Here is a 15,107-nt window from a genome sequence, read left to right on the forward strand (position 1 = left end):
TGTTAGGAACCATCTATAGTTCAGCAACAGCATTTGCTGCTTTACAGTTTAAAGGTTTTGGGAAACAAAACACAAAGTTCAGTGTTGGTTTGTGATGTGGAAACGAGATGGAAAGAAGGAGAGCACAAGAAAACGCTGAGTGATGCAATCATGTACTTTAACTCTGTGTGTGTGTGTGTGTGTGTGTGTGTGTGTGTGTGTGTGTGTGTGAATTAACTGGTTGCAGATGTGTTGTAGTTCTAGTCTAGTGAGGCGGCAACATACACACACACTCTCACACCGAAACACACACGGGGTTCAGGTCTAGAGCGACACCCCACTCCACACCACCTGCACAGGAGGGCGTCTGAGGGGGCATAAAACTTTCACTTTAACTGCAGCGGAAACACTCACACACACACACACGTCACACACACACACACAGACTCACAACACACATGAACAACTGCTACAGCAACACACACGACACATTCAGAACTCACTACAGCTTTAAAGAACACACACACACACACACACACACACACACACACACACCTCTAACCCTCACAGAAAATGAGTTCCCACCCCTTGAGAGAGAAAAGCTGTTGATCATAAATATGAACAGACAAACAGACGAGGAAACAGCAGCTGTTAGAGACGTGAGCTGGAGTTATACTCTACATCACACTGCAGACTACAGTATATTACAGCCATTATAGCCATTTATGTTGGGAATGTAAATAAAATACAACTGCAGGCTTCTGTTGCTGAAAAGCTTAAACATAACATAACAAAATCTGACCAAGTATGAAACCATCACTGTTATCACCTTGAAAATAGCCTGATGTATGGATTCAGAGTCTAACACTCTTTTCATGTTGTTTGAGTATCATGCTGCTGTTGTTGTTGTTTCCCTGTGGGGTAACTTCATTTTTAATGAGATGTAATACTCTAATAATGTAATAATCTTTTAGGAATATTCATTTATGCATTTCAGGTTCTGATTTTCCACAGGTCTGTGTCAGACCGAGTCCAAATTTGGGCTTGTGAAGACCTGTATCTGGTGAGGACAGATCGGAAACCCAGGACAATCTGACTCATTTAATCCAAGCTTTGCAGAATTAAGTAATAAAATTCAATACTGCCTCAAAAATATCAAAACAAAGACTCCCAGAGTGCTGCTGTAAATTACACACACACACGGTGAGCTGCTGGAGCTATTGTGTGTATTTGTTTTGTGTGTATTGCTGAGTGTGTGTGCTCCTCTCCCACACTCTGTGCAGTGTCCTGCCAACACACTGAACAACATGATGACTATCAAGTGCTTTAAAACAACACAGCCTCAAACTAAACCAAACAGCTATTCAGACACACACTATCTCCTGTATCTAAAACACACACACAGATGCAGGGAAACCACATCATTTTTCAGCCATGTTTGTGTTTTGTGTCGTAATTGTCATCAAATTGCGGTTTGATTGGAGTTGTTTGGAAAAATCAAATTTATAGGCTACAGCTGGCCCCTCCCTGCTCTGCTCCCATTGGCCAGATGGAAGACATTGTCGGGTAATTTCCTGTGAAAAGTAACACACTGGATTTCACAAGCTGATAAAGACAATAACATACCTGCTTTGTGTGTGCGTGTGTGTGTGTTTACCCGTGTACAGTATGTATGCACAAGCTGTATACGTGAGTGTCTAACACGCAGCAACATTGTCTACTAGACACACAATAAACATTTGTATCTTGTCCTTCCTTCAAGTAGCAGGGGTGAGTCTCTATCAGACATTGTGTCTTTTGTTGTCGGGTTGTACGTACAGGAAGTTGGCGACGCGAACGGCCACAGGCACAAAGGGGAGCTGCGCCGCCCATTTCAGAGCCACGTCCTGGTAAACCAGCAGCATGTTGGTGTGGTTACCTAGCAACAGGTTGGTGGTGCCATCTGTCACTAGAGGAGAAAAGAAATAAAATGAACTGCTGAAGAACAGCTGGTTCCTGGATGGTTATGTTTATGGAACAATTCTCTTTTTCAATAATTTTACAAATCACATTTCACACATGTAGTTCTCAAGAAGAGGGACATATAATGAACTCAAATGTACAAAACAAGCTCCAAGTTCACATTATTAAAACCAAAAAATTATTTTGGATGAGACATGTAGTTAGATGTGTGATTGAAAACTGTGGTCCTGAGGCACTTTCCATCAGTAAAACATGGTTATTTTATCAATTTCCTTCCTGGTCACTTAAAGTCTGGATTCAACTTTAGTGGAGGTGGCAAACACAAATCACAATCACACTTTAAATTCTTGTAGTAGCTCAGGCAGAGAGAGACAAACATTACTGTAAAGATTACTGAACCTGGACCCTTCTTCACTTGTTTTAGGAGATCTTCACCTCAGAGAGACTTATCAATAAATATATCTTCCCTACTCTAACTACTGAGCAGCTTGAAGTAGACTACCATAGTGTTTGTGTGCCACAGTACTGTTCATTCACTACTTTTAAACATGCACAACTCAACTTTCATAAACATTTCAACTTTTCTCTTTTACTTGAATTTCACAAGGAAGAATGTAAATATAAAAATGCTCATGTATTTGCATATTTACATACTTGCATCTGCTGCAGTTATTTGGTTTGAGGAAGCCTTTGCAGGTGTAGTATGTAGTGGGGAGGATACACAACTGATGAGGCTACAACTAAAGTGGAGCAAAATTAATTATTTCATTGACCCACATCACATTTAATCTTTTAATCTTAATTTAACTGTTGTTAAAATCTGCTACAGACTTGTTAGCAGTAGTACAATATAAACCTAGAAAACAGTGGTGCAAATTCACAAATCCAACAACCATGGGGGCAACAGAAATAACAAATTCCTATGGTGGGTGGCACTGCCCTTCGAGAAGAGAGCGGCCTGTCCTCTCACGTAAAGATCGTCATCGAGATCTTTCCTTGTAAGACATGCTCAGTTTTTGTAGGTGTGTAACTGGAGTCACAAACACACTTTCTCCTGTGACTCATGGCCACAAACATTAAATATAAATACTACTTTTGTTTTACTACTTATGTCTCACACACACACACACACACACACACACACACACACACACAGTCACACGTGTCCAGCTAATCCCACCACTGGTGCAGTTACCACCTAGTGAGATCTGAGGTGACGGCCACACGCAAAACAAACACGCCTCGCGCACACTCACGCTCTCTCACACACGCACACACACACACACAGTTGAATACACAAGTTATAATATAGTAACAGTGGTCAGCAGGGTGGTACAGCGCATGGGTCAAAATGACAGAGTGTGTGTTGGTGCCACATCAAAGCAAACACACACCTTCTATCTCAGCATCAGGATTATAATTACAATCTAATTATAAAGGTCCAATCTGCGTCCTGCCTTCGTGTTCCAGCCGAGCATCTCCCAAACATTAGCTCCTTTTTTTTTTTTTACTGTCCTTTCCTCTCTTATATCCACATCTTTTCTTTCTCCTCTTTTGACCTGTCTCTCTTCTCTCTCAACCTCGATTACTTCTCTGGTCCTTTCAATTTTCCTTTCATCTACTTTCTTGTTTCCTTGTCATCTTTCTGCTCTTCCTCTCCTTTTTTATGCTCCTTTCTGTCTTCACCTCCTTTCTCTGACCCTCTCTTGTATCCTCTTTATTTTTCTACCATCTCCCCCTAGATTATATACCACGTAACTGCAACGTCCCCAGCTCATTGGCAGCTAGGCCCCCCTTCCCCCCCGTTTGCTTTGTGCCTCCCTGCTTAGTGCTGCCCAAAAATAAGCCCATAAAATGATTGAAGACGGTAAAATCTGTCGTCTAAGTCCTTTGTAAATGTTTACTGGCTGTTGAGAGATTTCTCCTACTACACATTGTCGTAGTGGTTACAATTTTACATTGCAAAAGATAACAATTATAAACTGTTATGTAGAGATGAATGACAAATTAGAGGAAACACCAAGAAGTCTCTGGAAGGGCTAATCACAAATGAAAACAGAGCTGAGTTCTGTTTAACACATCAACCAACCAGCCATCGTACACTGAGCTGAAATAATCCGTCACTCGTTTATCTGTTTCTAGAAGTTTTGGATCATTTAATTTAATTTCTAAAGGAAGTGATTTCGCATCTTATTGTGGTTTGGACATTGGAGCTGAACTCTGGCCGGTGGAGTGTTTCGGATGAGCAGTCAAGCCAATAAAGCTGTTTGAGAAAGAGAGGAATGGACAGACAGAGGGAGGTAGACAGGGAGCCTGAGGGCAGTGATCCAGCAGAGGCAGCTGTGAGGCTGAAGGCCAGGAGGAAAACGTTCGGAAACACCCAGGAGATCACTGTTGTCTCCTCTGCACCACGCTCTCAGCTATAAGGGTCCTATAGAGATCCACGAAACGGTTCTTTGACCTTGTGCCTTAAAAGAACCCTTCTTGAATGGTGGGTGGCAGCTCTGACAGTCACTCAGTCAGCAGCAGCAGCCGGGTCCCAGGAGTTTGTCTGACTTCCAACCATGTGGGAAGTTTTATGCGGTTTTGATTGTTGACAGGAATCATGTCCCAATAAAAAGCTGCTTTTGTTGTGCTGGCCCATCATGTATTGAATTTATAGCCAATTTCCAAGAGTAATTTAAATAATCTAAATAATGTCTGGAACAGATAGTGGAGGGCACTTTGAAAGCCGAGATATTTTAATTCTAAAATTGAAAACAGATATCGGTAAAAGGCCCTTGGCCATTTTTACAATCCCTCCATCAATCCTCCCTTTCTGGATCCCTCCTCCAGACTATTTTTTGCTTTCCACACATCCTTTTCTATTTTCTCTTTCCATCCATCAGCTCTCTAGTGTATTTCACATCAAGTGTAATACTCGCAACTAAAATGGTTCCACGGTACATAGTTCCATGAACTGAAACAGACAGAAAATGTCTTTTTGCTTTAAAGAACACTCAAAAATGTTGTTTGTTGCTCCGTGCTCAAAATGGTTAGACACACAACTTTTATTCTGCTGTATTTAAGCACCATTCTGGATGTCTAACTATATCTGGATAGTAAGTGTTGCTTGTCATGATAAGAATCAGGTTTTATGTTAACAAATGAGAAATTCTCTGAGTCATTTTAGTTCTGGATGAAACCACAACATCAACCAGAGCAGCCACAATACATCACAATCACAATATATCAGCAGGAGGCTCTTTCCTGCTCTGTTCAGCAATAAAACTAATACTTTTGCAGGTGTGCACGTTTGCTTCCATGTCTTTTTTTTAAATGATCACAATCAAGCTGCAATTTGATACAAATGCTCTGTTAATCACAAATTATTGAATAATGAGACTGTGTGTGTGAGTGGTTAAAATTCATCCATACTGTCTGTCAGATGCAAGCTCAGTTTTTAACCTTTCAGTGAAGGAGACACTGGCTTCCAAATTCAGAGGAGCAGTATGTTACACTTCCTGCCTCCTTCCTCTCCACCAGCAGGAACAGAGGAGTGGAAAACAGAGACCATTTCAAGAGCTGGAGTCAGAGTCAGATCAGCGTAACACATACATGTACTGTATATCTTACTCACTGTGTGCATTGGAAGCTCCAGCTGATGTTTCTTGCTTAAGATGTGATTTCTTTTCAAAACTAGATAAAGTTACTGGTCAGCTGCACAATCATCACATTATATGCATCTACCCACCTCTCTCTAAAAGGTGGAGACAGGGAGAGGTGTTTGAGTGTGGAACCCATCACATTCTGCAGCACAGCACACAGACAAACACACACCTGTGGGATTATGTATTATATCCTGCATATTTATTACTTACATTTTTTGCTATGACTTTGTATTTTACAAAACTGTTTTGTACTTGGTGTTAAATATCTCAAACAAATAAAAGCAAAGCCACTGCAGAAACTTTTTGTTTCCCACTTTGATTTGTCTTTGCTGCAGTTTGAACTTGATGCACCTACACCACAGCTGTTCATCTGCAAAATGAAGAAGCATTTAATCCTTCAGAATATTCTGAAGGATTAAATGCTTCTTCTTTATGTTATAGATATGTTAAATATGTTCTGCATCTGCATATATCATATACATTTATATGTCTGCCTTCACTATGTTATCCATTCATCTTGCACCATGTGTTTCCGTACTACAGATTGTTCAGTAGAAGTCTGTTCACTTGTGTTTTAATGTGTGTAGCAGGGCAGCTCCAGTTATTCCATCATGTTCTGCCAAATGCAGCTTCCTGTAGAGCCAGTCATGTGGCACTGAGCCTCTGCACAGAACGCTTTGTTATTGCGTATTTTGTTCTCTTACTTTCAGAAGTTTGGTTGTGGCAGGTGCACTGATGCATGGTGAGTTTTGTGTTGCTGCCCTGTACTTTACTCCATGATGAACACATCTGAGCTTCACCAGTGCTGCAATGGCTAAATTTGACACTGACCCCTGCACACACACTGTGCTCAGTTCTCTGAGAGACAAGGTCATATGTCCACATCCTTCAAAAACAACAACTCTGCTTCTTTTCAGGTTTATCTCTGATTAGCTGCCACATGCTAAAGGCTAAGATGTGTGAGCTGAGAATGATCTAACTCCTGCTCTCTGTGAATAGTGATGCCAACACCTGTCCTATGTTTTTCTATTGGAATAAACCTCCTTTAAGATTCTAATTCCATTTGTACTCGAAAGCATTCATTTAGCAACAAAACGGGTTGTTTCTGCTGAATAAATGCCCAGAGAAGTGTCCAGTGTCCAGACAAATGGACATTTTAAGTCCTCTTTAAAACTCTCCAGCTAGTGTTTCCCAGCCTGCTCCATTTCCTATAGGTTCTCTTCATACGTTATTCTTACACAGCTGATCCAGTTAAGGGGACACACTTTGATCTTGGCCCTTTCTACCTAGATCTGTTTCTACTAATCCTCCAATCAGTATTAAGTCTTTAACTGGATCAGGAGTGCAGTGGTGGAGCTAAAAAAATCCTGTAGGATAAGAGAAACATAAGAACTGTTGAGGTGGAATATCCCTTTGTAGTTAGTTGTTAGTCCAGCGTCCTGGTTTACCTGAGCTGTAGGGGAGGAAGCAGCTGGGGTTAAACTCCAGCTTCTTCATGAAGCGGATCTGACCGTTGTCACGGAGACAGTAGAGGTTCCTCTCACCCAGGACAAAGATGGAGGAGGAGGAGTGAGAGAAGGAGGGCACAGAGAGGTCCAGAGCCTGTTCTCCCAGGACAAATGTCCAGTCAGGCTGGAGAACACACACACACACACAGACACAGACACACACACACACACACACACACACACACACACACACACACACACACACACCTGTTACAACACACAACCCTCATTTCTTTAATTTCAAAAGAATAAGCATGACGTGCACTATGAATGACACATGCACTGTCTGTACAACCTTCATAAAATGTTTATGCAGTCCCTGAAATCCATCTCTTCTCTTAGGTGTTCCCATTTTATGAGGTCAGAAATCTGGACAAATGTATTTAAGCTCTATGAATACACTCATGAAGTTTGTGTACATTGGCATTGGCAAGTTTTATACAGGATGATGATCCAAACACAGCTCAGGTCCAACTGAATATCTGTGGGAAAGAAAGGAGCTCGAAGACGTTGAACACATTCTTCAGCATTAGAAACTCAGACTTATTATAAAGATAAATATGATTTATGTTTATGGGTAAATGACGCATGTGCTGATCATGCTCATGTTTGTTTACATTCTTCAATCTGCTACAGTTCTACAGTTTTTTATATTTTGCTTTTATATATTGCTCTTTTTAATCTTTGGAAGATTTGTTGTTATTAATTTTATTGTTGTTGTTGTTGTTGTTGTTGTTGTTGTGGTGTTTATATTATGTGAAGTTGCACTTGCACTTTTACATCTAGTCAGCCTCTCAGGGACTTCCTTATATATTTATTTCTCTGTCAGTATAATTATTATGTTTTCATTACGATTTTTTTGGGGGGGGCACCAATGGAATCTGAACATTTTATTTCATACTAAAATAAAGTTGAATTTGAACTTTCTGTCAGTAACTGTACCTTGCCAACATACAACCAATAATTTGAACAAATCAAATAAAAACTACTTCAATTTTATGCATTCTACCTAATTTATTTTAATTAATTATTTATTTCAATTTTTTCCTCTGTTCTATGTTTTTTTCCCAATATTTTATTATTATTCTGTCTCATTTTACATTAATGTTTTTTATATGTTTTTATGATTATTTAATGTCTTTTCATGTCAAGTATTTGTTTGTAGTTTCTTTGTTTTCAAGCTCTTTTCTTGTATGAAAGGTGCTACACAAATAACGTGATTATAATAATAACATTCTGCTAAATTCCACCAGCACTAATCATTTTACCTGATCAACTTCAAGCTACGATCATTCACATTCAAATATTTTCACAAATGGCATAAGAGTCTAAGGATGGTTCCTGGAGCCAGATCACAAAGTGGGGAAATGCAAAAAATTATAAAAAAAAAAACCCCACAAACTTCCAAAGGTTTCTGGCTGAACCTCCATCTTCGACAGAAACCACCAACACAAACTTACCGTACACACATGGCCAGTTTTAAGTGTGGGAGGTGTTGTGTTTAGGACTTACCGTCAGCCTCTTGCCTCCAGTCTTGAGCGGCAGGTCAGGATCCTGTCGACTCTCTGCCTCTGTAGCCACAGACAGAGTCTCATACCTGAGAGTAAGACAGACACAAACAGCTGTTTACACAAACTTAAGAACATTCACATTCAAATTCCTGTTGAAGTAGAGTCAGTGTTTAATAAGCAGTACACTAATAATAATAACTGTACCAAATTTACATATATTCATAGTTTCATAGATTTTACCATCTTTATCAACATTGTATTTTTGTTTCCTGTACATTTTACTGTGTTCAGTTATATTAGCTCCTCTTTAAGATAGAAAAACACACATTTAGATGAAGGTGAAATGCCTTGCTCATGGACATTTTGCACTGCGCAGCTAGCTTTTCTCATTGAAGTACTCTCATGAGATATTCCCCAGCCAGTGTAAAAACTCAAATTAGTGTCTCTCTGGTTACAAATTTTGCTTCTTTAACCACCAGCCCAAGACCACAACAACAACGGTGGTAATTTTCCTGAGAGAAATTCCGTCTGTAAAGCCAGGGCAGAAATCCTAGGACACATCATTTATTCACATTTAAATACAGTCAAACACTGTGGAACATGGTCATTATTAACTACATCCACAGGTATATTCTCCTTCTCCTTTACAGCTTCTGTCAGCTTAGTCAACACGCTGCTGACCTGCTGTTCCCCGGAACTGCGGTCTATCAGTTTTAATCAGTGAGCTGTTGGCAACCGGTTGAGGATAAAGTAGGCAGACTGATCTGTGGTCAGTTGATTTTGGCATCTTCAGCGTCAGGAGTTTTCCAGTAAGAAGCTGGCAGTCAAAGCAGCTTGGCGGGAATCTATCCTTCTCCTCTAACACCTGGATGAACTGACAGCTCCAAACCCGACTGAGCGCGACTCAGAACCACAGACCAAACACTAAATAACTGCTGATTTATCCACTCACAGTTTTCTCACTCAGTGACGCACATTTGGACCGTGAACCTGCTGTTAATCAAAGCTGTCAGGCCTGAAATCTACCTTAAATCGTAAGGCCCATAATCCAATATGGCTGCCACCTTATGGTCTAGTGATTCATACTAGTCATCTTTTCACTGAGAAGACACTGATCTCTCCAGACTTATATGATATGAGAAAACTAATTGGACAAACTGACAGAAGTGTTTATCACCTTCATTCTATAAAATGTTATATAGACATTCATGATCCCCAGATGATTAACCATAATAACTTTGGTAATTCCCTGACTTTCCATCTACAGCCATCATCAGGTCCAAATTTTTATTTTAAGACCAAATGCCCGCAAAACTACCATCAGCCTCAGTTGCACTTTGCTAAATTAATGCTAATTTTCAAATGCTATCATGCTTAACATGAGCATGTTAGCATGTTGAGGTTATTACCAGTTTTGTCTTGGCTCAAGTGTGAATTACATATTTACTCAAAACCTGCTTGGAATTCGTTATGGGTTGTTATAAGGGACACAGTTTAATTATAGGCTGAGGAACATTCCATTACTAATCATATTTTAGAGAAAAATAAAAAAGGTGCTGGGTTCTTTATATGTATTCTATTTAACTTAGTTTTTTTTTAAATCTTTATTTGTTAAATTGCATTTACTTACAGTAGTTAGGTCTCAGAAAAGAACAAAAGGAAATAAGAACTTTATGATAGGTACCACCCAAAAAAATAAAAATAAAAATAAAAATTATTAACTATTAAATTAGTTAAGAAGGACGAAAAAAAACCTAAAAGTTGACTGAAACAGGTTTAGGCCATTTTAAAATATATAGCTGTTCTTATTCCTTTCTCCTCCCTCCTTCTTCCCCCCTCATTGCATTCTTTCTCTCACTTCCATTTCTCCACTTTCTGCCCCTTTCTTTCTTTTTTCCTTTCTTCCATCACTCATACTTAATTTTGTATTTATTTACTTTTCACTTTTTGTATACGAGAGGAAATCACATCACTGCTTGAACAACATTTCAATTTTATACCTGGATAAAAATGGATTACCCTATGCGGCAATAAAAGCAACGCTAATTCCTCATAACACCGTATATGAAAAAGCAAATAAAGTTCTCTAAACTTAGATTTTTGAACTCGTCCGTACAGTAGCGGTACCTGCTGAGCCTCTATGAGGAACAGCAGACTGACTAACGAGCTGCTTTATGGATGACCGCCAGTAAAGAAACCTTTTCATCACACCGTGACATTTCCTGGGGAAGAAAACGGACTAAAAAATATATTAAACATGTCAGGGGTTTTAGGCTATTAATGCAGCACTCAACGGATCGACAGGCTGAGTCCTGGAGGGGTGAATGGATTAAATTCAGCCTAATAAGGCTAAAATAACACTATAAAATAACTGTATTCTTTCACTGTGTTTTGATATTTCAATTCCACCCTTCACTCAGATGTTTAACTAATCATGAGGTAAAATGAATGAATTAAAACTGCACATGCATCTATGTGTGTGTTAAACTTTTTCAGAGCTTGGCTGGATGTTGATTTAAGTGTTATGAAAGAGGGTGAAAGAAAAAAGTCACACAAAGCCCTGTGTGTACAGGAGAAAAATTAAAAAACCACGGCAATCTGATTATTCACCTGCATGCCTAACATATGAGGAGGGGGAACGACACACACACACACACACACACACACACACACACACACACACACACAGGCTGTGACATACACTTGGGAAAGTCTTTCTTTGTTTGCAGGGGACATCATGTGCTCTCTCAAACATATGGATTAAGTTTTTGTAGTGTGTGTGTGTGTGTGTGTGTGTGTGTGTGTGTGTGTGTGTGTGTGTGTGTGTGTGTAGGCAGTATCAGTCATCGCGCAGGGTTGAGGACACTGAGGTTGAGGAAACAGTCGCCTCATTTATATGAAAGAGGATCTCAGTGAAAAACTCCACAAACAAACACATTCATTTACCTTTAACATATACAGCACATCACACAAGCATATACACACACTGTGCACACATATGGACACACACACACACACACATACAGAAATTATACAAACACACACTACATGCATATACTCTCAGTATCATAGATAAACACAAACTAAAATCTGACACTGACGCCGATGCCGACGCCGACGCCAACACACACACACACACACACACACACACACACACACACACACACACACACACACACACACACACACACACACACACACACACACACAGCGACCAAATCAAGCTCTCATTCATCAGGGCAGGAGAAGGTCCAACAAGCTAAATAAACTGAGAGAGGCAGAACAGTTTGACCAGTCATCTGATATTAAATGTACAACAGCCAGTGAAGCCCTGACCCCGTCATCTGATATGGAATATATATAACAGTCAGTAAACCACAGCACACAAGAGCCCGGAAAAGTTCCTCCACTCAAGATTTCTCTGAAGATGTGAATCTGATTGGAAGCTGAGAATGTTGTTTTTTTTTGGCAAACTGAGCCTTTCAGTATTGTAATAAATATCTCAGGCGAAGAAAGAAAGAAAGAAAAAGGTAAAACACAGAGAGATCTTGCACAGTCCTGCAGTTATCAAGCTCCTGTGAAAAGCACTGAGCTCTGTGGTGAATATGACCTAATGGACACAGTCACAATTGCAGGTCCTGTGATGATCTGATAACATAGACTTTTGTCACACACATCCGAAGCTAAAGAGTTGTCTGGAGAAACTAGTACATTTCCTGAGAATCCAGGATCCCTGTTATTATCAATCAATCTACAGATACATTTATTGATTTATTGAGCCAAAGTTGGTCAGTTTACTATTCGATAGGATGAAAAAAAACAGAAAATCCTCATAACTGAAAAAACTCACACTAGTTACAAATTACTAATTTAATAAATTGTCCAGATAATTCCCATTAATTTTCTGTCACTTAATTAACTAATTGTTTCAGCTCCAAAAATTTCTGAATGAATTAAAACAATTTTATCCATTAGGCTTAAAATGTTTTTAAACTCAGACTCATATAAAGCTGATAATCTCTTCAATCTCCCTAATTTATAAAAAGTGAAAAGAAAGTGCCATTTTTGTTTGATGAATAAAGAATTAGTAATTGTTCATTAAAATTTGTGTTGATTAATTTTTGGTCAACCTTTCAACTGATTAATTCCAAACAGTTTCATGTCCCTCATGTGTTTCTGTCAGACGGATGGAGGGATGAGCTGCTTGAGAGAAAGAGCTGTCCTGTTTGGATTAACAGACATTTCTGCTGAATGTTTATCTATTGAGACACAAAAACTGTAGGAATGTTTGGCTTTTTTTAAAAAGGTCACCAGGTCACCAGACAAACTACCTCTGGTGTTGTATTTACAAAGTCAACATAAATGTGCAGTAACGGACAAATGTTAAATGGACATCATGTGAGTTTGAAGTGTATTGTGAAATCATTGTGTTTACAGGCAATTTCCACAACAGTTTACACTACACACTGTGATGGAAACAACAAGCTTGTTGCTATTAGTAATGCAGTGTTGTTGTGTATGTAAAGGTGCTCAGTGTCCACTGAGCTCTGTGTAATTTACTGCAGTTTGTCCAGGGAGAGCAGTGAAGTCAGCGTTTCCACAGCGATATCTAGTCTGGAGAATCTCTTGATACTGGTGGGGGGGCATCCAGATAACAAACAGCTGGGAGAGAAAACTACACACACGCACTGTGCACCCACACAGTGTGTAAGACCTCTACAAGCTCTCCATGCCTCAGCCAGAGGGAAAGGGGAAGTGTGCATGTGCTTAAATTAAAGTGCAGTACTTTCCGTTCACACTGTGTGTGTGTGTGTGTGTGTGTGTGTGTGTGTGTGTGTGTGTGTGTGTGTCTGTTTCAGTCCATCCAGACGAGCTATGGAGTGAGAGCAGATGCCGTTAGCACTGCTCACTAACCATCAACAGGTGATTTACACTTGCAAAGTGATGTAGATTCACTGGGGTAAGGTTTTGTTAACTATAACACAGTGCAGGTGATTCTGTCAGCAGATGTTTTCATACCTTATTACTTTAAAAACAATCCATCCACCTTACTTCAATTTAAAATACTAATTAACAAAAATAAGTCAATTTTTTCTGTTCTTAGAGTACAACTTTTTCACCATTTGCAGCAACAGTTGTGTGGGGTATTGTGAATGTGGATATTCACACAATTCACATTCATTTTTGCACAAAGGTCTGTTTGTGCTCAGTCGAGACCGTGATTCTGCCTCTGGCCTTGGAAACTGGACAGTACCAGTCAGTCCCAGAGGAGGACAGAGAGGGTGTGAGTTTGATGAGTTTGAGAGTAAAATGTATTTTATTCTTCTGTCCTTCACATCATGATCTGGGCGTCCAAGTCTGCTTGATACGACAGATGAATGTAGATTACAGAACATGTTTACAAGATATTATAGCTCAGTTTTTGTTAAATGCCGATCAACAACACAAGAGAGCATTGTGTGTTTAATTTGTTCACTTTATATCTGATATAATGTGTTTGACACTCGTACATAGTTCTGTGATTTGACTGGGCACCTTCAGATTCATTCAGTCTGTGTTAGAATAATCAAGTCCATTATTTTTAAGCATCCAGAACGTAATGTGTTCTTTGTGACATGTAAACTTCCCTGTCAGTGTTGTTCAGCCTGTTTTCTGTGTAAACCAAAGTGCTACCTTCAGACAACAGAAATCTGACCTGCATTAGATAATTATAGACAAAAAAATATAAACATCAGTCAGTATGTATCCCATAATTTCCTTGTTGAAAAAGACATTCTTCTGGTTCAGGTGAGCATAATATCTGATTGCTGACATTACATTCAGGTTGTTTTACCCAGGCAGGAACCTACTTGTAGCTCTCCAGCTGGCGTGTGGAGGACACGGTGAGGAAGCTGTCTGTTCTGCTGTTGTAGACCAGTGGACCAGGCAGCAGGAAGCCAGGGAGGAACCTGCCAAAGGAGTAACTGTCCTGCTCGAAGAACATCAGCATCCCGTCCATAGACTGGATACACAAGGAGTGGTGACCTGAGAGGAGACGGAGGGGGGGGGCAAAGGAGATGATTCAGTTACGCTTATCCAACAAAGGCCAACATCACTTGAGACGCTCTCACATACTGTTGGTATTTATGTACGTTAAGGAATGGACAAGTGGAATTTCATTCTTCCAGATAGAAAGTGGCTTGTTGCTGGAGTGATAAGTGATCCTTTAAATCAGATGGATGGAGAGAGAGAGAGAGAGAGAGAGAGAGAGAGAGAGAGAGAGAGAGAGAGAGAGAGAGAAAGAGAGAGAGAGAGAAATAAATAAAACTGTAAACTGAATATCTTTGGATCTTCATTTGAAATTTGAATATGTGATCTTAGATTCTATGATGTCTTGATCGGTATTTTCCACTGTTTATTATTATATTTTACAGACTAAACAAATAAACAATGAATCATAAAAAACAAAAGATTAGGGATCAGGGATAAAAAATAATCATAAATTGCAGCTCTAAAAT

General features: G+C 39.5%; 1 protein-coding gene across 4 annotated transcripts in view; it reads right to left on the minus strand.

The window, feature by feature from the left end:
• The window catches only part of bbs9 (Bardet-Biedl syndrome 9), a 171,356-nt gene that overhangs the window by 143,750 nt on the left and 12,499 nt on the right, over positions 1 to 15,107 (minus strand). For all 4 annotated transcript variants that reach the window (XM_071470944.1, XM_071470946.1, XM_071470945.1 and 1 more), the window contains exons 6-9: positions 14,460 to 14,634; positions 8,612 to 8,696; positions 7,040 to 7,223; positions 1,798 to 1,927 (exon numbers count right to left, since the gene is read on the minus strand). In XM_071470944.1, coding sequence (XP_071327045.1) covers positions 1,798 to 1,927; positions 7,040 to 7,223; positions 8,612 to 8,696; positions 14,460 to 14,634 — 574 coding nt within the window. The remainder of the gene's footprint in view (positions 1 to 1,797; positions 1,928 to 7,039; positions 7,224 to 8,611; positions 8,697 to 14,459; positions 14,635 to 15,107) is intronic.

This window comes from Trachinotus anak, unplaced genomic scaffold (assembly GCF_046630095.1).
Source record: "Trachinotus anak isolate AG129_WGS33_773 ecotype Australia unplaced genomic scaffold, CSIRO_AGI_Tana_v1 ptg000032l, whole genome shotgun sequence".
In the NCBI taxonomy this organism is placed as follows: Eukaryota; Metazoa; Chordata; class Actinopteri; order Carangiformes; family Carangidae; genus Trachinotus; species Trachinotus anak.